General features: G+C 34.2%; 2 protein-coding genes and 1 pseudogene across 4 annotated transcripts; 1 reads left to right on the top strand and 2 right to left on the bottom strand.

Moving 5' to 3' along the window:
- Positions 1-1549: 1549 nt before the first annotated feature.
- On the top strand, positions 1550-4463 carry LOC107961936 (mannan endo-1,4-beta-mannosidase 6-like; annotated as a pseudogene).
- A 111-nt stretch (positions 4464-4574) lies between these two features.
- LOC107961937 (acyl-CoA--sterol O-acyltransferase 1) lies at positions 4575-6251 on the bottom strand. The gene has a single exon (XM_016898122.2). It carries the CDS (start codon positions 5936-5938, stop codon positions 4895-4897), a length of 1044 nt encoding a protein of 347 aa, XP_016753611.1. The 5' UTR covers positions 5939-6251; the 3' UTR covers positions 4575-4894.
- A 110-nt stretch (positions 6252-6361) lies between these two features.
- LOC107961935 (U4/U6.U5 tri-snRNP-associated protein 2) lies at positions 6362-9872 on the bottom strand. Of its 3 annotated transcripts, none has more exons than XM_016898119.2 (10): positions 9582-9872; positions 8927-9338; positions 8585-8829; positions 8139-8223; positions 7850-8035; positions 7599-7766; positions 7301-7519; positions 7015-7183; positions 6711-6885; positions 6362-6605 (listed from the first exon to the last, which is right to left on the bottom strand). In XM_016898119.2, exons 2-10 carry the CDS (start codon positions 9287-9289, stop codon positions 6512-6514), a joined length of 1704 nt encoding a protein of 567 aa, XP_016753608.1. In that variant the 5' UTR covers positions 9290-9338; positions 9582-9872; the 3' UTR covers positions 6362-6511. The 3 variants fall into 3 exon arrangements, with proteins under 3 accessions (XP_016753608.1, XP_016753610.1, XP_016753609.1); XM_016898121.2 differs by having other exon boundaries at positions 8927-9266; positions 9582-9764; XM_016898120.2 differs by having other exon boundaries at positions 8927-9269; positions 9582-9764.
- Positions 9873-22665: the final 12793 nt, after the last annotated feature.

The raw sequence follows: 22665 nt of genomic DNA on the forward strand, positions 1-22665 counted from the left end.
TTCTTAAGTAGCGAACATCTTTCCAATTACTAGAGTTGCTCCCAATAATCTTAATGAAACTTCAATAACATCTTTCTTTATTCCTTCTTTGGTCAAAAAGTAAATGTGATTCAAAGGCTAAGGTATATATTGAATTTGGATTATCCTTTTCAAAAATAATTTCCCACAAAATGTATGGGAATTCAACTGAAACTTCTTAATTTCTTTAGAGTCAAGTTCATCTATATTTAACTATCGAATAATTTACTCCCTACTTATAAAATTGACTTATCAAAAGTATTGAGGATTTAGTGGAGATATTGTTATGGGTTTTTTATAAAATTACTTATACTTTTTAACCGTTTAACTCTTTTGTTACTAGTTTAAATAGATGGTTAATTTATTGTTCCTACTGTGATTTCTTAATAAGAGTAACACCAATTGAGTTTTATTTTCTATATTTGGGTGTACGAATTGAAGGACTATATTAATCTTGGGGGACGACGTCCACTACACGATTTCATATTTATTTATTTTTCCCAATCAATGTTAATAGATTTGTTTTTGTAATAGATTATATTTTCAAATAAACCCCACCTAATACTCCTATTAAGACCCAAATCCCTCCCATTTCATATTTAAATGTCAATCCCCAATTTGCATATATCTATTATGTTGAGTATACATTTTCAAATCCAAGAGTAAGATGGTGATTGTTCGATAGAAAGGAAATTCTTATTGTGATAATACCTTACTCCTTTATAAGGATTCGCCAAGCTTGCTTAGCGAACAAATCCTCCTGATGATTGATAAAAAGATTAAGGTATTGTTTACAAAATTATATGCATATAAAATTAAAAACTTAAAATTACATGCATAGTTAAAAAAGTTGAGGTATTGAAATTTTATGGTACAAAAAATAAGGATATAAAGTGTATTGTGAATAGATTTGATAATAAGTTGAGTCACTCGTCTAGACTTAAATGTTTGAAAAATAAAAAGTTTTAAATAAAATAATGACTTGATAAATGGGTTTGGACAAAAATAATGTTCATTTTTTAAGAAGGTTAGCCTTGGGCCCGGCTCAAATCAACTTCATTCTTATTATTTTATTATCATTTCACTATTATATTATTAATATTTTATTATTATTATTTGTATATTGTATAATTTTTGTATTATTATTAATTTGACTATTATTTTAAACGAAATTGTTTGCTAGATTACAATTATCTTAGTGTTTTTAGTATTTTTAATATATTATATTTTTTAAATTTATTTTTATATAAAAATAAATTAAAAAAATTTAATACGGATGAACTAGGTCAAATTCGAGTTTAACATTTTTAATATGAGTTAAATTTAAACAGAATTTTAAATATATTTTTTTAGTTGAACTTAAAAATTAAGTCTAAAATTTTATATCAACTTGGTGGGGCATATGATCTAATGTAATTTCAAGGTTACACGTGGCGTAGATAACAAAGAGCAGAGTATAACTCATGGTCGGCGCAAATGAGATGAACGTGGAATACCAAGAATTAATATAAAAAAATAAAAAAAGCATTTAAATTTAAAAAGGCAAATGGAAGTAATAAAAGGAGCCACAATTACAGACCAGCTACCAACCGCCTGCTACAGCGGAATGGCATCAGATTGGAGAGACAAGAAGCTTTATCCTTTGCTGGGCATCCTTCTACTTTCCATTTTCCTCTACTTCAATTTGGGCAGTAATCCCATTACTTTTCCCATCCTATGGCAATCCCATATGGATTTCGTTTCTGCAAACTCCACGCATTTCATAATCGTCAACCCCCGCGCTCCACTGGAGAACCAGTCAACGTTCTACATCAACGGCTGGAACTCCTATTGGCTAATGCAGGAGAGCGTGTGGGCTGGTCCCTCCAGGTCAAGGGTGTCGAAGATGCTCAAGAAAGGGGCGGAAATGGGGTTGACTGTTTGCAGGACTTGGGCTTTCAACGATGGTGTTGAACCTAATGCCTTGCAGATATCTCCTGGTGTCTTTAACGAACGAGTCTTTCGGGTATGTTTTATGGTTCCATTGGCTTGTTTTCTAAATACCTTTTTGTTTATTTCGTTTAATTTTTCTTATGTTGCATTGTAATGAGATAGGGATTGGATTATGTGATTGTTGAAGCAAGGAAGCATGGGATTAGGTTGATTCTAAGTTTGGTGAACAATTTAAGTAACTTTGGTGGGAAAGCTCAGTATGTGAGATGGGCACAAGAAGCTGGACATAATGTTTCTTCTTCAACTGATTCATTTTTTTCACACCCTATGATTAAAGATTACTACAAGGCCTATGTCAAGGTACTTGGCCATGACCCTTGGAGCATTATAAGTTTATCAATCTTCAAATTGCTAGATGTTGTTGAGATCGGGTCATCAAATCTGCTTTTTTAAAAGAAATATGCCTTAGATGAAGCTAAGGTTTAATCCTTGGCATTATAACTTTCTATCCAATAGGTTGTGTTGGATGATAATGGTACTCAGCACTGAAAGCATTCAGAAAGAGCTGACTTATAAGCATCGTTCTGTGAATTTCCACTACTTTTAGATCAATGGAAAGATTTGATTGTATGATAAGAAAGTTATTGGCTTTACTCACCCACATGTATGCTTCTTCTTTGGCTGTAGCAATCGTATCAAGTTAACATTGGATGTTGTATTTCACAGGCTATTTTGTCTAGAAAGAATTCCTTGAGTGGTGTTAAGTATGCTGAGGAACCGGCAATATTTGCTTGGGAGCTGATGAATGAGCCCCTTCATCCAGTTCCTCTGCTCCCATTCTTCAGGTGAATTATAGAACTTGCTGTTTCATAATTGTGCTACTATGTGTTTGTAATCATTTGGCCTGAAGACCTGAAGAGTAATTGAGAGATTTTCTTCTTTTTCTTTTAATCTCTGAACATCAGTAGATTGTTGTACCTTCCATTTATTTTCAATATTCTGATATCTAGTATAGCTTGAGTGTGCTTGGTTGGAAAGAAAAGTGAGAGGAAAGAAAATAGAAGTGATGATATTTTTTACCCTAATGAATAAAAATCAATCCTTCCAAATTGGAAGGATGAGAGCAGAGAAATTAGAAAGATGTGTATGTTAGTTCAAAATTATGCATTTTTCAAATTTTTTTTTCTTTTATTTTTTAACTCTACTAAGCAATGGACGGAAAGAAATCCATCTTTCCTGCCAATCAAATCTATGAAATTATGTTTTCCATCCTTCTAGTTTTCTACCCCTTCAATTTCCATCCTTCCAATTTCCTTTCCACTCTACCAAGCAAAGCCTTAGTCTGGAAACTCCTCATTCTAAAATAATGTATGTGAATTTATCAGTTTCATTTTTTCCCCTTTGTTTTGGCATCTATTATAACTTTATTAATACTGTCTATTAGCATGGAGTACAGGCATGGCTTAATGAGATGGCTGCTTTTGTCAAGAGTCTGGATCAGAAACATCTAGTGACTGTTGGACTTGAGGGGTTTTATGGCCTGAATACAACTAAGGGACTGGAAGTTAATCCTGGGGAATGGGCAGCCTCACTTGGATCAGACTTTATACAGAACTCAGCAATTGAGAACATTGACTTTGCTTCGGTTCATGCATACCCTGATAGCTGGTTGTTAAATTTTATTTTGCAGCATGATATGATAATATCTCTAAAAAATACTGTGTCCAAGTGTCCGAATTAATTTTCTGCTATGGTTACCAGCAGCGATTGTTTCCCATTATCTCATTTGGTCTACTTAGGCCAATGGAAAATACTCCTACGATGATGCTCAAATTAGTGTCACAGATCACCTAAGTGCATATTTCATTGGTCATTTTTATCTTCCATTCTATTTATAAATGTCAATATTTATCCCTTTATAACATACATTGTAGGATACCCCATGATGATATGGAAGCAAAGGCTCGTTTTCTTTCCCGGTGGGTGGATTCTCATATAAGTGACGGGGATCATGTGCTTAAAAAACCAGTTATCTTTACGGAAGTTGGCACTTTGGTGCATGCAGACAACCAAGGATTAGCAGACAAGGATATTCTTTTAAAGACCATGTATGAAAAAATTTACGAGTTGGCAAAGAAGAGACAAGCTGGGGCAGGAGCCTTAATTTGGCAATTACTAGTTGAAGGAGCGGGGGAATATAGTGACAGATTTTCCTTTGTAGCATGGGATAATCCTTCTACCTATAAACTGATACTAAAACAATCATGCAGGCTTAAAAGCATTTTCGCAAAGAGCATTCAGAGCCAGAAACTTAACAAGGATCCATGCTCGGGTAATCTACCTTGACAACAGTTGATTTGAAAACATTTATAACCTTACGCTTTATATGTATAGAAAGTAGTGAATGTTGGTACTTAATAGCTGTAAAGAAAAGAAGAGATGGAGATAGATTAAAATGGAAGAAATGTGATTATTCAGCTTTTAGATTAATACATTTTGATTTATTCATTCAAGCAATGTGTGTGTAGAAAATTATTTCTTTGCCAGTTAGCTGCCATGCCCGCCTGGTATTTATGAGCAGCTACTTTGTTTCCCTTTGAAAATACTTTTGTGTGTAACTTATGTAAATAATACTACTTCAATACTTCATCTACAATTGATAAAAAGTATCATGGACGCTCTAATTGACAAGACTGACAGACAGGATAACTAGATAATGCAATGTGTACTTCATTGTATATTTCTATTTGCCACTTTTTTGCTGACCACTGTTTTGCCATTGTAATTGTGGCTCTAATACTAAATTGTTCCAACAGTGAGTTTGAAAATGAATCAAAAAGATTTAAAAAATTAACTTAAAAACCCAGAATTTTATGACATGTAAACTTTTTATTCTAAGAATAGCACCAAACATCTCAAATATCTCAAAGATAACGCACCAGAATCATTGTGACTGGAAAGAGCTGAAGGTTAGCGTAGTGACATTCTTAATAAACGCGCCTAGCACCGCGTACTCTTCAAGCGCCCTCTCCTTAGCCCCACACCGTAGAAGCGGTGGGAAAAATAGCCAGTTACCAGTAATCATCACGAATCCAACCGTCAACGGCGTAGAAACCGCCCTGGGCAACGGCCATTTATCCGCAAACGCGTTCTTCAGAACGATCTCCGCCGTCACACATACTCCATGGAGAAGAAAGAACCGCATGACTTCCCATGTCGGCCACACGCGTCCCAGGTAATAGAAAATCAGCTCGTGCATGATTCCCGACACCACAAAAGTCCCGAAAACCGCCGGAAGCAGAGCCCATTTATGACCAATGAAACGGGCAGCGGTGTTCCGGACAGGTTCGTACGCCGTCGGTCGTAGAACACTAGTTGCCATGAGGTTCCATCTCCTACCCCAGAAATCTTGCAGCGAGGTGGAGAGATAGGGTTCGTTAAACTGTTTCTCTAGCTCGAGACCCAACAAGGCTCGAGTCAAGGTCGCCACCGTTACTAGGATAATCTCTAGACAAAAGTATACATGAAAACAATACAGAACCAACAAGATCGTAGGGTGGATATGGTGCGTATAGTCATATACACTAAGCAAAAAGGCAAAAAGCAGAACCTTGATTGCATAGTTTGTAGGTGTTTGATAGGCATTTAGATGTGAAGGGTGTTGTTGGATTTTGATAGGGAAACAAGCAAGGGCAATGAAACGAGGTACAGAGAGAGATGGGGATGATAAAGGGCCTTTGCCGAAGGCGAAAAGTAAAAGCTTGAAGTTAGCAAGCCAAGAGATGGAGAAAGCAGTGGTACCAGCGAAATGTATGGAGGAGATGTTGAGTGGGATGGCGAGGAATAGGCACATAACTGGCAATAAACAAAGAAGCCGTACAATTCCTTTAGGGGTTTTCTTGGTTCTACCTATGTAGTAGCAGTAGCATAGGGAAATGATTATGTAGAGCCAAAGCTTGATGAACTTGTTTATCCCCTCGCTCGCCATTGATGGATTATATCAAATGGGAGTAAGAAACGATGATAATAATACCATATTGTTGCTGGATATTAACCTTACGTATTCGATTTAAAAAGACTGAACGTCACTATAGCATGTGGGCGTTCCCAAGGTTTGTCACATTTTTATTTGTCTATATTTTCAGTTAGTCATTTAAAGTTGGTGATACAGATTTAGAGGATCTTCCTAGCTTTGGCGAAATACAAATTACATGTGATGAATTCTTCTCCAAACGAGCTGGCAACTAAATCCCTCTGTTGAGTGCAAGGCATTGTTAATGCCAACTCACAAAATCGTTATTTCCTAGTATTACAATCCCTCTTTCTCACCATCTAACACACCACCACAAATCCCAACGTACTGAATTCCAGAATATTTTCAAGAGATCAATGGATGCCTAACAGCAGAAGAAAACTGAAAACAAGTTTATTTTTCCTCCAAACATACAAAATACAAGTGTTAAGACAGAAGCAGCATATTTTCACCTATATACCGCACCAACCATTTGCAAAATCTTGCCTTGAAGAACCAAAACCAAGTAATCATACACTATTTTCTATCCTACTGTTGCTGTTCGTATATCTGCATATAAGCTTCAGATAATGCAACCATCTGAGGAAGTGTTTCAGAAACATGCAGATCTTGCATTTCATACCTGCAAAATGTAAATTTCAGATGCATCATCCCCTGTATGTAGCATTTCACTCACATAAATCAACAAACTAAAATAAAAAAAGAGAGGAAGTATTTAGAAAATTACCATAGTTCTTCCGATTTCCGCTGTACAAAGACTCTGTAGAACCCCTCGTCAGGCTTACCATCATGAACGACATTAGCAATTAAATCATACTTGGTGCGCAACTTTTCATTCTCCTTTGTTGGTGCAGGCAAAGGAATGTAGTCTTTCAACTCGAGGTTTTTCACTGGAAAGTTCACTGCAAATGAGAAACATAAGTTAGTACGAAGTGACAAAAACCAAGTCACATCCTGTGACATAATGATTACGATCCAGAGATGGATCGATCAAACTCTAATATGTCCAAATGAAAAAAAAAAAAACTCACCCAATGTTGGGTTCTTTTCTCTGAAGAAATTATTCTTAGTAAATCGGCGCATATGAAGTATAAAATACTGTGGCAATTTGGTGACTCGATATCTCATTCTTGCTGGAGGACGAACAGTAGTTGTTACCATCTCACCATCAAACTTCTTTAGTATATTAAACAAAGGTACCTAAAACAAAATTCATTAAAGAAATTAGTCTCAATACATTAAAAGCATCACAGATCATAACTTGCCTAGATGGATGACAGAACGGAAAGAAAAATACCCACAGAAGACATAAAATACCTGAGGTATTATATTTTTCTCCATCACATCTTTGAAAAGTGGTGGTTCTGGCAAATCCAGACCAAGCATCAGAAAGGGCATTCTGTACGTTTCAGCCGCAACATTATTATTCTCAATTTGACCATCTGTAATCTTTAATGCTCCATTCTGTTCCCCATCACTTTCTTTCTTCTCACCGATAGCTTTGCTCTGAGTCTCTTTCACAACCTCCAGTTCCCCCTATTGAATACCAATGTGTAAAATAAGCAGAAGATTATGCCAAAGCATGAAACAATGAGAGCAAGGTTTTAATCAGAACCTGAAAGCACTTATGGACGATGCTGCTACTTTTCTTAGAAGTTCTAAGATCTGCATGCAATGTGTTAAGAAGCCATGACATGAATTCAACTGGTTCACACTGCACGCCTATTCGAAACCGTTTTTTACTTGCTTTCATAACTGCCTGTAGAAACTCATGTGGGCTCACCTGTTGACACAAGTGATTGAAAAACCATAAACACAACGTGTTCCAGAACAATAATCTTTGCAATAATATAAGCATGTTCTAACCTGTCCTTTAAAGTTTCGAGCATGCCAAATCTTTCGTGTGAGTTCTCCAAACCGATGAACAAGTTGAGATCTACAGTGCTGGTAATTCTCAGGGATAAGGAAGAAGTTTCTTAAGGGAGTAATTCTCATTAAAGATTGAATGGTGACATTGACAAAATCAGTCTTTTGAATATTATTCAGCCCAACCTGAAGGTTAGCACAAAAAAGCGGTAATTTTAACACAAAAGGACGAAAAAAATCAAAAGCTTATATTAAATGTGCCCTTGAATTTTAGAACAAAGATTATTACCATCCCAGGAAGGTAATCTGAACCATCAAGTGCCCTAGACCATTGCTTGTTCTTATCAAGTTGTTCAAGTTGTTCTCTGGAAAACCTGCATATATGGACGTGCAAGTGCTTGAAAGTCTAGAAACCCTTTCACAAAGGAAAATTGAAAGCTGAAAGGCAATCATTTGCGAATATCAACCAGTAAAAGTCAATGCGGATAAAAGGATATCCTTTTAATTTGTTAGCTAAAGTTGTAAAGAAAACATGAACTTCCTGCGAGCTAGAAAAGCTACAGCAAACTACAGGCACATTCTACATACAAGCCAGATATCCAGAGAATTATATAATGCAAATGTGCATGCACATGCCTTGCAGTGATAAAATAAGAAAAGGGAGGATGAAGAACAAAGAGAAATGGAGAAAAGCAAGTAAAACTGTAAAAGCAATCAAGCAAGATATGACCAAACCTTGGGTATAGAACATGGCGAATATCATCCAGTGATGGGTCATTAATTTCATACCCATCAGGGAGACAGTAAACCTTCTCTGTTCGAAGATTGATGTAGACATGATGTCCTGCTTCTAGACTATGAGTATATGCATGGGACTTCTTCCCTCTTCCTTGGTAATACTTCCCACAGACCAGGCACGCATACACATTCAAATTCGACAAAGAGACCGAACAAAATTTCTCGAAATCAAAATCCAGAACCTATCAAACAAAATTAAATAACCATTTGGAAAATCTTAAGTAATTGAACAATTACATAATCAATTCAAATTTGAGTAGTTACAATGAAGCTATTTACCTGGCGGTTAACAGTATCGAGGTAAGGACAGTCTCTACGCACTTCAACCTGGCGATTTGACCTCCCTAGAGTTGATCCTAGCCCATATGGATCATCTTCATCATCATCATCTTCTTCTTCACTTTCAACTCTGTGACCATCTTCTTCTCTGCTGCCTATGTGATTCAATGCCCTCCTTTCATCATCTTCATCGTCATTATAAGGCACAAGTGGCTCTTCAGGAGGTGAAGATGGTGAATCCACAACCCTCTGCCGTTTTAAGTCCCGTTCCCCGTCTACACTATCACCATGTTCCCTTTTTGCTTTCATCTTCTTTCCCCCTCCTTCACTCTCACAATTTCTGCTGTTATACCACAGTAGCATTCATCAATTAAACTAAATTCCCATGAGATCTTCTACTGCAATCATTCACCTAAAATAAATGATAAAAAAAAAGAATTATACTTTTGGATGCTGAGAAAAAAAAAAGCAGGAAAATTCATAGCCAACTATCTAGGGTTTTTATTGAGTACCAAATAAAACATAGCAACATAGCAAAGAAACTTAAGTACAAAGGAGATTAGATAAAATTTCAAACAAAATATCAGCGACTAAAATATACTATACATTTCTTTTATTTTTTTAAAGAAATTAGAAGAAGAGTTTAACGACGAACCTGAAAGAAAATTTCTAGTCAAAGGAAAAAAGCTCAGGTTAATCGTTCAGTGCAAACTGTGGCCAATCGCCGACGTTTCAAGGACACAACGACGGGAGAAAAAGAGTAACAGAGTTCGGGTAACTAATTTCTAAGGCGGTAAGATCCGGCGTCGAAACTTGATTATCCAATCCAACCCTAATGAATACAGATTAGGTAAATGGTGGAAGCTTAGGCCTGTTTTAAATTGGGCTTCCATTTGTGCCTGATCTGTTCCTAAGAGGTTGGACTTCGGCCACCATTTAAAATTTCAATCCAAATAAAAGAAGTCGCTTTAAGTTTAACAACCAATTTATGCAAACATCTTGTGTTCAAGCATTCCGTTGATAAAATTTCCTGAGTTTGATTTTTGAGCAAAACTTATCTTCTATTTTATCAAAAATCTTTACTTTTTGGTAAACTATACCCATAATTATCTAACTATTACTAAATTCTTTTCAGATGACATGAGGGGCTTAAAATTAGAATAATAATTAATTTAGTCCTCAACGTTTACATATTACTTAATTTTATCCTATTTTTTACATGAAAATATAATTTAATATACAATGTGTAAATTAGAAATAAAAGCAAAATTATATATATATATTTTAAAACTTTCGTTTATTTTTAAACTAGACAATCTTCAAATACATTACTTTTATTATATTTCAAATGACTAAGAACTTGATATCTCTCAATGATAACCAATTCATTTTTCCTTTTGTTAGCTTGAGCTGACCACCATTGACGAAGCAAATCAAAACTAATTTTTTTAATTTTTTTAAGCTATTAGACTTACAATTGGATTGAACTAATGAAGTGGGTATTTATATTTCCAAGCAATTTAATTGGCTAATTTTCAAATTTTGGGTTGTTTTGCTTCCTTTTTTTTCATTTTTTTCATTGAATCAAACACAAGGATGACATTGGAAAGGATTACAAAGAAAAGCAAAACTATATAAAAGGATCGAATTATACAATGTGAAAATGTTGAGGGTTCAATTTTTTAAAATCAAAACTAAATTGGTACAATGTATAAATATGCAAAAGGATCAAACTAATATTGCACTTTTTTCCCATAAATAGGAGCCATGGGTTAAGCCAAAATTAAGCTAGTTATTCATATTTTGAGTAATATGACTTGTCAGAAAATAGTGGCAATTTATTTAAAGAATAAATTCTGTTTTCTTGAAAATTCAAGTTTTTGGTTTCAAATAGAGAGAAATTAGTTCTTCCATTGAAAATTAATTAAAATTTTCATTCTGTGCGATCGATTTGTGAAGTTAGAGCCTACACTCTAAGTAAGCTAGGGTTTGAGGATAGAAGAGAAAATTGTTTGGTAGAAAACTAAGAAACGACCTAAATCTCCTCACTCAAAGCACATGTACTAATTTGGTCCAGTATTTATTATTATAAATATCAGCAGGTTCGATTTTAAAAAAAATTCTAAACTTTCATTGTGCATTTGTCACTGTTTTCTAAACCATTTTTTCCAACAAAACACCCTTACATTTGCCAAGTGTAGAGAACCATTGAATATGGAGGTTTGGGGTGGTATTGTCATGAACTTGCAGCGTGGGAAAATCTTCTCCCACTCTTGGACCTTGACAATACCCCTCATCTTGATGAGTATTGGCAGCTACTCATGTCTTTGATTTTTCAAAGATATGGGTGTCAGAATTTTAGCACCGAAAATCAGAAAATTTAAGGCACCGAAAGTTGGGTTGAAATTTGGCATAGGATAATTGCAATTTTGGTCCCTAATTATATAGGGACTTTGCAAGTTGAACCTCAACTATGAATAGGCCTAACCATTTCTCATTTTAACATCCCATATTTGTCATTATCTACGTAAGGTATTGTTCTCTCTCCCTATTTGTAAATTTTCACTTGTATTTTTTGGAGTGAAATATATTTGGTAGTGCCCGAGGACGTAGGAAAAATTTGTTGAACCTCGTTAAAATTCCAGTGTTCTTTATTGTTTATTTCTATATATTTTGTGAGTGTGATTGTAGTGATTTATTGTGCTATTAAATTACGATAGAGGAATATTCTGGCTATGAAAGACCTGGTACTTAAGTGATCCTGGTGATCCACCTCTTTTTCTTGAGAATTGAACTTAATGTGATTTTTCAGTACAATAATTTCTCTTTTAGACGCTTCCGCGCAACAATGAGTAATGAGGGAGACTGAAATGGTATGATTATTATTCCATCATTGAAATTATGGATAGGATAGATGATAAGCTTCTACAACATTGCTTTAAATTCAATGTCCAGGTTCACTTTGATATTGATAATGGATGGTATTTTGGTCCCCTTGTTCCTACTGGTGATAACTCCGTAAAAGTAAAGACATAATTTTTTGTTTGTTTCTTATAGACGTTGCCAATTGTTATCATAATTAAGTTATACAAGGTGTTAAGAGTGTACAATGGTGGTGGTTCACACTGAGTGATGCAAAAACCCATCGAGTATAAAGGTTCTGTAACACCCTCTAACCCTAAACCGTCCCCAGAATAGGGTTACAAGGCATTATCGAAAACAGACAAACTTTATTATTACAAATCAAAAATAACCACAAAATTATACTCAAAATAAGGTTAATTACCCTTATCGAGGTTCTACGGACCTAATATGAACCTTTCGTGGGGTTAGGATTCGAATCCTAACTCTACAGGCCTCCCTGAAACACTAAACACAATTATACAAACCAATCCAATTCACTTCCACATAACATGTAACTATACCATTCATTTCATAAACTTAGGAATCGTCCCTTTATACGTCAAACTCCTTAAAGTTTATACACCATCTTTTACATTCAAAACATTAAATATATACAAATGACCACCTAAAACCTAGTACATGCCACATTACCAAAAGATAAGATTTTGATATATGAGTCTAGTTTCAAGGAAAATTTACGGATATTAATTTTGAGTTTCGTAGCTCAAGATATAAATAATTTAGTAACAATGACTCAAACAGACAGCTTAATGGTGAAATTATATATCTAAAAAAAATGGTCAAATTTGCATGTTTATACTCATGAATTAAATTGGATTGTATTATATTAATTAATTATAATTATGCTAATTTTCGTAGCAAATAAAGGAATCGAGGCATCCAATACAAAGGGGAAAGAGAAAGTAGTCGAGGAATAGCTCGGGGAAAATCGGTTTGTATTATCATAATTCATAGTATTTATTATTGCATATTTAATTGTAATATATATATATATATGAATGTGCGTGAAAATGACTTGAATGTGAATTGTTGATTAGTTGTGATTACATTGAGAAATATAAGAGAATTGATTGAAATGTGAAAATGTTTCGAAAATGGAAATATGATTGAAACCCTATTAACTAGTCGGGCTTAGTGGATATAATTGGCATGCCATAGGATTGGAAGTGTTCAGGGATTTTTCGACCTCGAGTCGATGAGGCACTAGGTGTGCCATAGATTTACTTCGGATAGTTTCGATGAGGCTTTGGTAGCCACATTGCTTCGGCTTGGCCGATGAGGTACTTGGTGTGCCATAGATCTGATTTACTTCGAACTATCCGATGAGGCGTTGGTCGCCACTCTGGTGTGTTTGGTTGGATCCGCGTATCCACCTTGGTCCGAGTCAGGTTAATAGGGCCTATAAGTGAAATGAGCAAAAATTATCTGAATCTGATTATCTGAATTATCGAATGAAAGGTGAAAGAAAATGATGATACGAAATGTAAAAAGAAATTGTGTTGTGAAGTTGAAAGCATGAACTTTATGTTTATGAATTATGTATACATGAAAGTGTTATGAATTAAGTGTTTACATGTTGGTGAAAATTTTATAATCATTTGAATGACATTAATAAGACATGAATTGGCATATCCAATTGACTACTTGTGCATTTATGTTTTCAACTTGATTTGATGTTATGAATTCAATTATGATAATACCATTGAGTATTTTCAATACTCAGCGTACGGTTGTTTTCTGTGCGCAGGTTAGGTAAAATAGAGTCCGGTTCTGCATTCAAAATCATCTCCGACTCCAGCTCATTTTGTGGTAAAAATCTTATCTTTTGGTAATGTGGCATGTATTAGGTTTTAGGTGGTCATTTGTATATATTTAATGTTTTGAATGTAAAAAATGGTGTATAAACTTTAAGGAGTTTGACGTATAAAGGGACGATTCCTAAGTTTATGAAACGAATGGTATATAGTTACATGTTATGTGGAAGTGAATTGGATTGGTTTGTATAATTGTGTTTAGTGTTTCAAGGAGGCTTGTAGAGTTAGGATTCGAATCCTAACCCTACGAAAAGTTCATATTAGGTCCGTAGAACCTCGATAAGGGTAATTAACCTTATTTTGAGTATAATTTTGTGGTTATTTTCGATTTGTAATAATAAAGTTTGTTTGTTTTTAGTAATACCCTGTAACCCTATTTCAGGGACGGTTTGGGGTTAGAGGGTGTTACATTTAGTGGTATCAGAGCTATAGATTTAGCCAATTCTCAGATTAAAATCGAATTCATAGGTGAGTCTAGAAGTACATGCCACATTTGAGTTGGAATTGAGTCGGGATTTTTGAATGCTAACCTATTTAATTGTTTATGTTTTATAGAGATTAAAGATGTCAGATGGTCGATCAATTGATTTAAATGAAAGTGAATCAGCCACACCTAGTGTGAACCCGTTTATAGACCAACCTCCCGAGGGAGAAGAAAAAATATTAGGGAAAGAGATGAAAAATGTAGAAATGAACCTGATATGTTAAGAGTTTTAGTTGATGCTCTCCAGCAAGTAGCGAGAACTGTACCTGCTACCACATCTATACCTATTCCTAGACGGGACCCGATTAAGGAATTGAGAAAATACGGTGCCACGGAATTTTCGGGTCTGAAAGGTGTTGATCCATCAGTAGCTGAGAATTGGATAGAAGCGACAAAAAGAATTTTACAACAGTTAGAGTGTACTCCCCGAGAAAGTCTGTTGTGTGTTGTATCTTTATTACAGGGTGAGGCATATTTATAGTGGAATCTGTTATCCGACACTTGCCGACTGATCAGGTATCATGGAATTTATTTCAAAAAGAGTTTCAGAAGAAATATATCAGGGAAATATACATTGAAAACAAGAAACAAGAATTTCTGACTTTGAAACAAGGTGAAATGACAGTAATAGATTATGAACAGGAATTTTCAAGACTTGGTAGATATGCATCAGAGTTTATACCGACTGAAGCCGACAGTTGTAAAAGATTCTTACGAGGACTAAGAGAAGAAATAAAAGTGTTACTGATATCTCAGCGAATTACTGAATTTGTTGATCTGATTGAACGGGCTAAGATAATAGAACAAGTTCTGGGGCTTGATAAAAAGACTAAACCTTCTAAATCGATTGGGAAACGTACGGGAACTACAATTTCTAATCCATTACCGAAAAGATTCCGAGACTCTAGAAGTGGTTGGAGATCTAGCTTCAGATCAGATAGAGGAGGAAAGAGTCAGGGGAAGCAAACTACAACCTCTACTGGTAGTGTAAGAGGTCCATCTCGAGATACTATTATTTCAGAATGTGAGCATTATGGGAGAAGACACAGAGGTGAATGTTGGCGATTGACTAGAGGATGTTTCAGATGTGGATCTACAGAACATTTTATTAAAGACTGCCCAAAAGCTGATAATACTGCACCTGCGACATTACAGAGATCAGTATCTACTGCCAGAGGCAGAGGATTGGGCAGAGGTGGTTTTGCATCTCCAAGAGGTAGTGCTAGAAGAAGTAGTGATGTTATTACACAGCAGTCGGAGGCCAGAGTTCCAGCTAGAGTTTATATGGTCAGAACTCGAGAAGAGAGGGACGCACATGATGTTGTAATAGGTATATTCTTATTGTATTCCGAACCTGTTTATGTTTTAATTGACCCTGGGTCTTCGCATTCATATGTAAATTCAAAATTGGTTGAATTGGGAAAATTAGAATTTGAGATGTCTAGTGTAGCAATAGAAGTGTCAAGTCCGTTAGGACAGACGGTATTAGTAAATCAAGTTTGTCCGAGATGCCCGTTGGTTATACAATCTCGGACAAACTTGATTTACTAATACCGTCTGTCCTAACGGACTTGACACTTCTATTGCTACACTAGACATCTCAAATTCTAATTTTCCCAATTCAACCAATTTTGAATTTACATATGAATGCGAAGACCCAGGGTCAATTAAAACATAAACAGGTTCGGAATACAATAAGAATATACCTGTTACAACATCATGTGCATCCCTCTCTTCTCGAGTTCTGACCATATAAACTCTAGCTGGAACTCTGGCCTCCGACTGCTGTGTAACAACATCACTACTTCCTCTAGCACTACCTTCTGGAGATGCAAAACCACCTCTGCCCAATCCTCTGCCTCTGGCAGTAGATACTGATCTCTGTAATGTCGCAGGTGCAGTATTATCAGCTTTCGGGCAGTCTTTAATAAAATGTTCTGTAGATCCACATCTGAAACATCCTCTAGTCAATCGCCAACATTCACCTCTGTGTCTTCTCCCACAATGCTCACATTCTGAAATAATAGTATCTCGAGATGGACCTCTTACACTACCAGTAGAGACTGTAGTTTGCTTCCCCTGACTCTTTCCTCCTCTATCTGATCTGAAGCTAGATCTCCAACCACTTCTAGAGTCTCGGAATCTTTTCGGTAATGGATTCGAAATTATAGTTCCCGTACGTTTCCAAACCGATTTATAAGGTTCAGTCTTTTTATCAAGCCCCAGAACTTGTTCTATCATCTTAGCCTGTTCAATCAGATCAACAAATTCAGTAATTCGCTGATATAACAGTAACACTTTTATTTCTTCTCTTAGTCCTCGTAAGAATCTTTTACAACTATCGGCTTCAGTCGGTATAAACTCTGATGCATATCTACCAAGTCTTGAAAATTCCCGTTCATAATCTATTACTGTCATTTCACATTGTTTCAAAGTCAGAAATTCTTGTTTCTTGTTTTCAATGTATATTTCCCCGATATATTTCTTCTGAAACTCTTTCTAAAATAAATTCCATGATACCTGATCAGTCGGTAAGTGTCGGATAACAGATTCTCACCATAAATATGCCTCACCCTGTAATAAAGATACAGCACACAATAGACTTTCTCGGGGAGTACACTCTAACTGTTGTAAAATTCTTTTTGTCGCTTCTATCCAATTCTCAGCTACTGATGGATCAACACCTTTCAGACCCGAAAATTTTGTGGCACCGTATTTTCTCAATTCCTTAATCGGGGCCCGTTTAGGAATAGGTATAGATGTGGTAGCAGGTACAGTTTCCGCTACTTGCTGGAGAGCATCAACTAAAACTCTTAACATATCAGGTTCATTTCTACATTTTTCATCTCTTTCCCTAATGTTTTTTCTTCTCCCTCGGGAGGTTGGTCTATAAACGGGTTCACACTAGGTGTGGCTGATTCACTTTCATTTAAATCAATTGATCGATCATCTGACATCTTTAATCTCTATAAAACATAAACAATTAAATAGGTTAGCATTCAAAAATCCCGACTCAATTCCAACTCAAATGTGGCATGTACTTCTAGACTCACCTATGAATTCGATTTTAATCCGAGAATCGGCTAAACCTATAGCTCTGATACCACTAAATGTAACACCCTTTAACCCCAAACCGTCCCCAGAATAGGGTTACAGGGCATTACCAAAAACAGACAAACTTTATTATTACAAATCGAAAATAAACACAAAATTATACTCAAAATAAGGTTAATTACCCTTATCGAGGTTCTACGGACCTAATATGAACCTTTCGTGGGGTTAGGATTCGAATCCTAACTCTACAGGCCTCCCTGAAACACTAAACACAATTATACAAACCAATCCAATTCACTTCCACATAACATGTAACTATATACCATTCATTTCATAAACTTAGGAATCGTCCCTTTATACGTCAAACTCCTTAAAGTTTATACACCATCTTTTACATTCAAAACATTATATATATACAAATGACCACCTAAAACTTAGTACATGTCACATTACCAAAAGATAAGATTTTTACCACAAAATGAGCTGGAGTCGGAGATGATTTTGAATGCAGAACCGGACTCTATTTTACCTAAACTGCGCACGGAAAACAACCGTACGCTGAGTATTGAAAATACTCAGTGGTATTATCATAATTGAATTCATAACATCAAATCAAGTTCAAAACATAAATGCACAAGTAGTCAATTGGATATGCCAATTCATGTCATATTAATGTCATTCAAATGATTATAAAATTTTCACCAACATGTAAACACTTAATTCATAACACTTTCATGTATACATAATTCATAAACATAAAGTTCATGCTTTCAACTTCACAACACAATTTCTTTTCACATTTCGTATCATCATTTTCTTTCACCTTTCATTCGATAATTCAGATAATCAGATTCAGATAATTTTTGCTCATTTCACTTATAGGCCCTATTAACCTGACTCGGACCAAGGTGGATACGCGGATCCAACCAAACACACCAGAGTGGCGACCAACGCCTCATCGGATAGTTCGAAGTAAATCAGATCTATGGCACACCAAGTACCTCATCGGCCAAGCCGAAGCAATGTGGCTACCAAAGCCTCATCGAAACTATCCGAAGTAAATCTATGGCACACCTAGTGCCTCATCGACTCGAGGTCGAAGAATCCCTGAACACTTCCAATCTATGGCATGCCAATTATATCCACTAAGCCCGACTAGTTAATAGGGTTTCGATCATATTTCCATTTTCGAAACATTTTCACATTTCAATCAATTCTCTTATATTTCTCAATGTAATCACAACTAATCAACAATTCACATTCAAGTCATTTTCACGCACATTCATATATATATATTACAATTAAATATGCAATAATAAATACTATAAATTATGATAATACAAACCGATTTTCCCCGAGCTATTCCTCGACTACTTTCTCTTTCCCCTTTGTATTGGATGCCTCAATTCCTTTGTTTGCTACGAAAATTAGCATAATTATAATTAATTAATATAATACAATCCAATTTAATTCATGAGTATAAACATGAAAATTTGACCATTTTTTTTAGATATATAATTTCACCATTAAGCTGTCTATTTGAGTCATTGTTACTAAATTATTTATATCTTGAGCTACGAAACTCCAAATTAATATACGTAAATTTTCCTTGAAACTAGACTCATATATCTTCTCATCATAAAATTTTTAGAATTTTTGGTGTAGCCAATTAGTACAGTTTATTCATTAAACACTCCCCTGTTACTCCATTCGACAGTTCTGACCTCTCTCTTCTAAAAATCAATTATCTCATTGTACAGAACTCGAATAAGGTTCTTATTTATTTATTTTAAAACTAAATTTGGAGTTCACACATATAAATTATACTCCATAATAATTTTTTTTACAATTTTTAATGGTTTTCCAAAGTCAAAATAGAGTGTCTCGAAATCACCCTGAGCCAGTCTTACAAAATTTCAAATATCTCTTGATTCATAAACTCATTGCTTACACTTTTTCCACTATAAGAAACTAGACCCAATAAGCTTTAATTTCATATCTTATTCATCCTCTAATTCAATTCCTACAATTTTTACTGAATTTTCAAATTCAGACCATTGCTACTTCCCAAAACTGTTTTGATGTAAAATGCTAATAACCAAGTTTATAACACCAATTCACACCTTATTTCTATTCAATTTCCATCAAAATATTCATATAACTATCAAATTTTCATCATTTTTCTATAATTCCGAATTTCTTTCAATTTAATTGCTAAAACTCAAAACTTATGGCTTGTTTTACAATAAAGTCCCTAATTCAATTCAAATTAAAAATTTTATCAAATTAATCCCTAATTTCATCATTTCTTCAACATAAACCCTAATCAAACCTTCATTAATTTTCAATATTTTCTCATGAATTCAAGAAAATCTTTCTCTAAAGCTTCAAAAATACCAAAATTAGAAAGGAAAGGGCTTAATTAACTTACCAATTTAACTTTCAAGCTTCAATTCTCCAATTTTTCCCTTTTTTTTTCTTCCTTTCCTTTCTTTCTCTATTTCGTGAGCTTCTCTGTTCTTTTCTATCTTTCTTTTTCTTTTATTTCTTTTTTATTTACTTTACTTTTAATAATAATAATTTAATATATATTTTAACACATAAAAATCTCAGATTTTTATGTTTATGCCGCCTCACTTAGGACAAATGGCATAATTCCCATTTTGGTCCTTTTTATTTTCTTTTAATCTATAATTCAACTTTCACACTTTATTCAATTTGGTCCTTTTACTTAGTCACTCTTAATTAAATTAAATTCACTTAATTAAACTCTAATTTAACTCATAATTATCCTCATAATTTTTTTTAATAAATATTTACGGACTTAATTTCCTAAGACGGAGGCCCTACGACTCGTTTTTCCGGTGCCCGGGAATTTGGGTCATTACAGGTTTAAGGTTGTTGTTGGAACAACCTAGAGGACATAGGTTCGAACACACAAATTGATTTCATTAAATGCTTTTAACACTCATATTCTAAACTAATTCTTAAACTCAAAATATGTTCTAATTGAGTCCTCAAAGTATCAAAATATTGTATCAACCATATCCTTCCATTAGCCTAGGTGTCAATTTAGGTGTTAAATCTTGATTCTATTTAGAACAACTAAACCAAATTGTAAATATGTTGGTACCTATCATATGAACAACTTAGATACAACGTATTACAAATAACCGGTATTGTCATTAATATTTTTTTTAGAACTATTTCCTTCTCTTACATGTTATATCTAAGTTGTCATGTAGTAGCTACATATGTCTTTACAATTTAATCCATGTGTTTTAAATATGATATACGTCTTATTTGAGCTAACATTTAATATCCAAGCTAATAGCTAGTCCAACAAAATGACTTGATTGATACCATTTTAATGCTTTGAGGACTCAATTACAACATTCTGAAGTTTGAGGAGTAATTTAAAATTTGGACCATTGTTTGAGAATGTCTAGTAAAATTACCCATGTATTAACATATTCTTTCGAAATTTCACACTTGAACACATACATGTTTCAATTTCATTAGATTCTTCTGTTATCATAATAGATGTTGTCAAGATACGGATACATAGGAACAATGTTAATAATAGATGTTGTCAAGATACGGATACATAGGAACAATGTTAAAGTGCCCACCCGAACCTACGTAGTGGGGATGGTGAAAGGGTGTGACTATGCATACATAAGGATATGTAAAACCATTTCAAATGGGAAACTATACATCATTCCATGAAAATAATACCCCAAACAACTATAATTGTTCGTTGAACCTCTTGCCACCTTTGGACCAAACTTCATCACCGGCACCATACTCTCTTCACCCTACAACAATAATGAATGCTAATACTATATATGTTTGGTTTTCATAATAAAAAATGTTGGCATTCACACAAATCTTTAACTAATGTGTACTAATTGATCAATCTGTTCTTGGCCCATTGTTTAGTTTCACATGTTTAAAGTAGTTTCTCATTTAGGGGTAAGTAGAAAATGGTTATAATAAGATATTAGTTAAAATAATTAAGTCCATAGATTACCGATTGTTGAATTTCATAAATAAATTAATTGATTTAATCGATTGAATATATATTTTATTTTTAAAAATATATTTATAATATATAATAAATATATAATTTAAATTAATCCCTACTCAATTTACAAATTCAATCCAACCCAAATTTATTGATTGATTGGATTCTTTTGAAAGTTAATCAATTAAATCCATTATTTAAAATAAAAGGAACTAATCTGCTTAACTATTGATGATCCTTAATTTCATATGAGAGTGTTATTTTTTTAAACATTAATCTCATTATTATTCATTATGATATAATATCTAGAACTATCTATAGTTCATCTCCAACTCTTAATTAAAAAGACAATGCACTTTACCTTCAAACTTAAGTTCTCTTGCATTGACATTAATCGAGTTAAGGCACAATTGGTCGTTTGAGACTGTTATGCTTCATTGAAACTTCATGATTGTCTTCTTCTTTACGAGGCATTATAATGAGTAACCGACATTTTAGGCAAAGGGCTTAGGATGTTTTTCATATTTAAATTTGCCTTCCTGGGCTTCCATGCTTTTGATGTTTGATATTTAGGTGCTGAGAATCCTTGGGATTGGACTTTCTACCCATGCTTTTCTTCATGGTCATTGTGTCCCCTTTATCTTTTGCTTTGCCGCTAATGGGGTCAAATAAAATCACTAAATCATACCAACTCAATCTCACTTTTACTTCAATCAATATCAACCAAACTGTTGTTTTGGTCATACATATATTTCAATCTTAATAAAATTTTATAAATTTTTTTATTTAAATCTAATTAAAATGATAGTAGAAACACTGTAACAAGCATATCTGACAGACACTCTTAAACAAGAAGGAAATGCAAGTAGACACTTCTTGTAAGTAATGAAGCACAATAATATGTAAACTATGAAAATTGAACATCAATAATAACAATAAATAGTAAAAAAAAGAGAGAGAGAAAATAGAATACATAGAATTTTAAGTGAAAACTCTTTCAGAAAAAAATCACGGGCAGAAGAGAAGAAAATTCACTATATTAAATTCGAATGATATAAGAGGAGTATAAACTATGTCTATTTATAGGTTTGTAAAATAATATTCTAATCAAAACCTAATAGAAATAATACAGTAATGTTAAAACACCTTATTCTAATCAAATATCAAATAGAGAAAGTAAATTTTTATATGAATTCCACTTATGCAACTTATACCGAAATGCAGTAACCTCGACATTTACTCTCACATATCTCCTATTTTTGCCACTTATATTTTATTTTAACAGGAATTTAAATAACACAACCTCAACATCAACATAAACGTTGAGTAAGAAAGCATATTCTATAAACAACTTTGGCAAACTCCAAGCATCAACACAGTAATCAAATACCTGCAAAAATACAATCATTGAGTCTGTTGCCATTACCTACCTTCG

Source organism: Gossypium hirsutum, chromosome A06, assembly GCF_007990345.1.
Source record: "Gossypium hirsutum isolate 1008001.06 chromosome A06, Gossypium_hirsutum_v2.1, whole genome shotgun sequence".
NCBI classification, from domain to species: domain Eukaryota; kingdom Viridiplantae; phylum Streptophyta; class Magnoliopsida; order Malvales; family Malvaceae; genus Gossypium; species Gossypium hirsutum.

Bases quoted from the DNA above. Each gene is read 5' to 3' on its own strand.
- LOC107961937 (XM_016898122.2), bottom strand. From the start codon at position 5,938: ATGGCGAGCGAGGGGATAAACAAGTTCATCAAGCTTTGGCTCTACATA.
- LOC107961935 (XM_016898119.2), bottom strand. From the start codon at position 9,289: ATGCTACTGTGGTATAACAGCAGAAATTGTGAGAGTGAAGGAGGGGGA. The intron at 6,886-7,014 runs GTGAGTTTTTTT...TCTCATTTGCAG, and splicing joins AGAAAAGAACCCAACATTGG to TGAACTTTCCAGTGAAAAAC. The intron at 6,606-6,710 runs GTAATTTTCTAA...TACATTTTGCAG, and splicing joins CGGAAATCGGAAGAACTATG to GTATGAAATGCAAGATCTGC.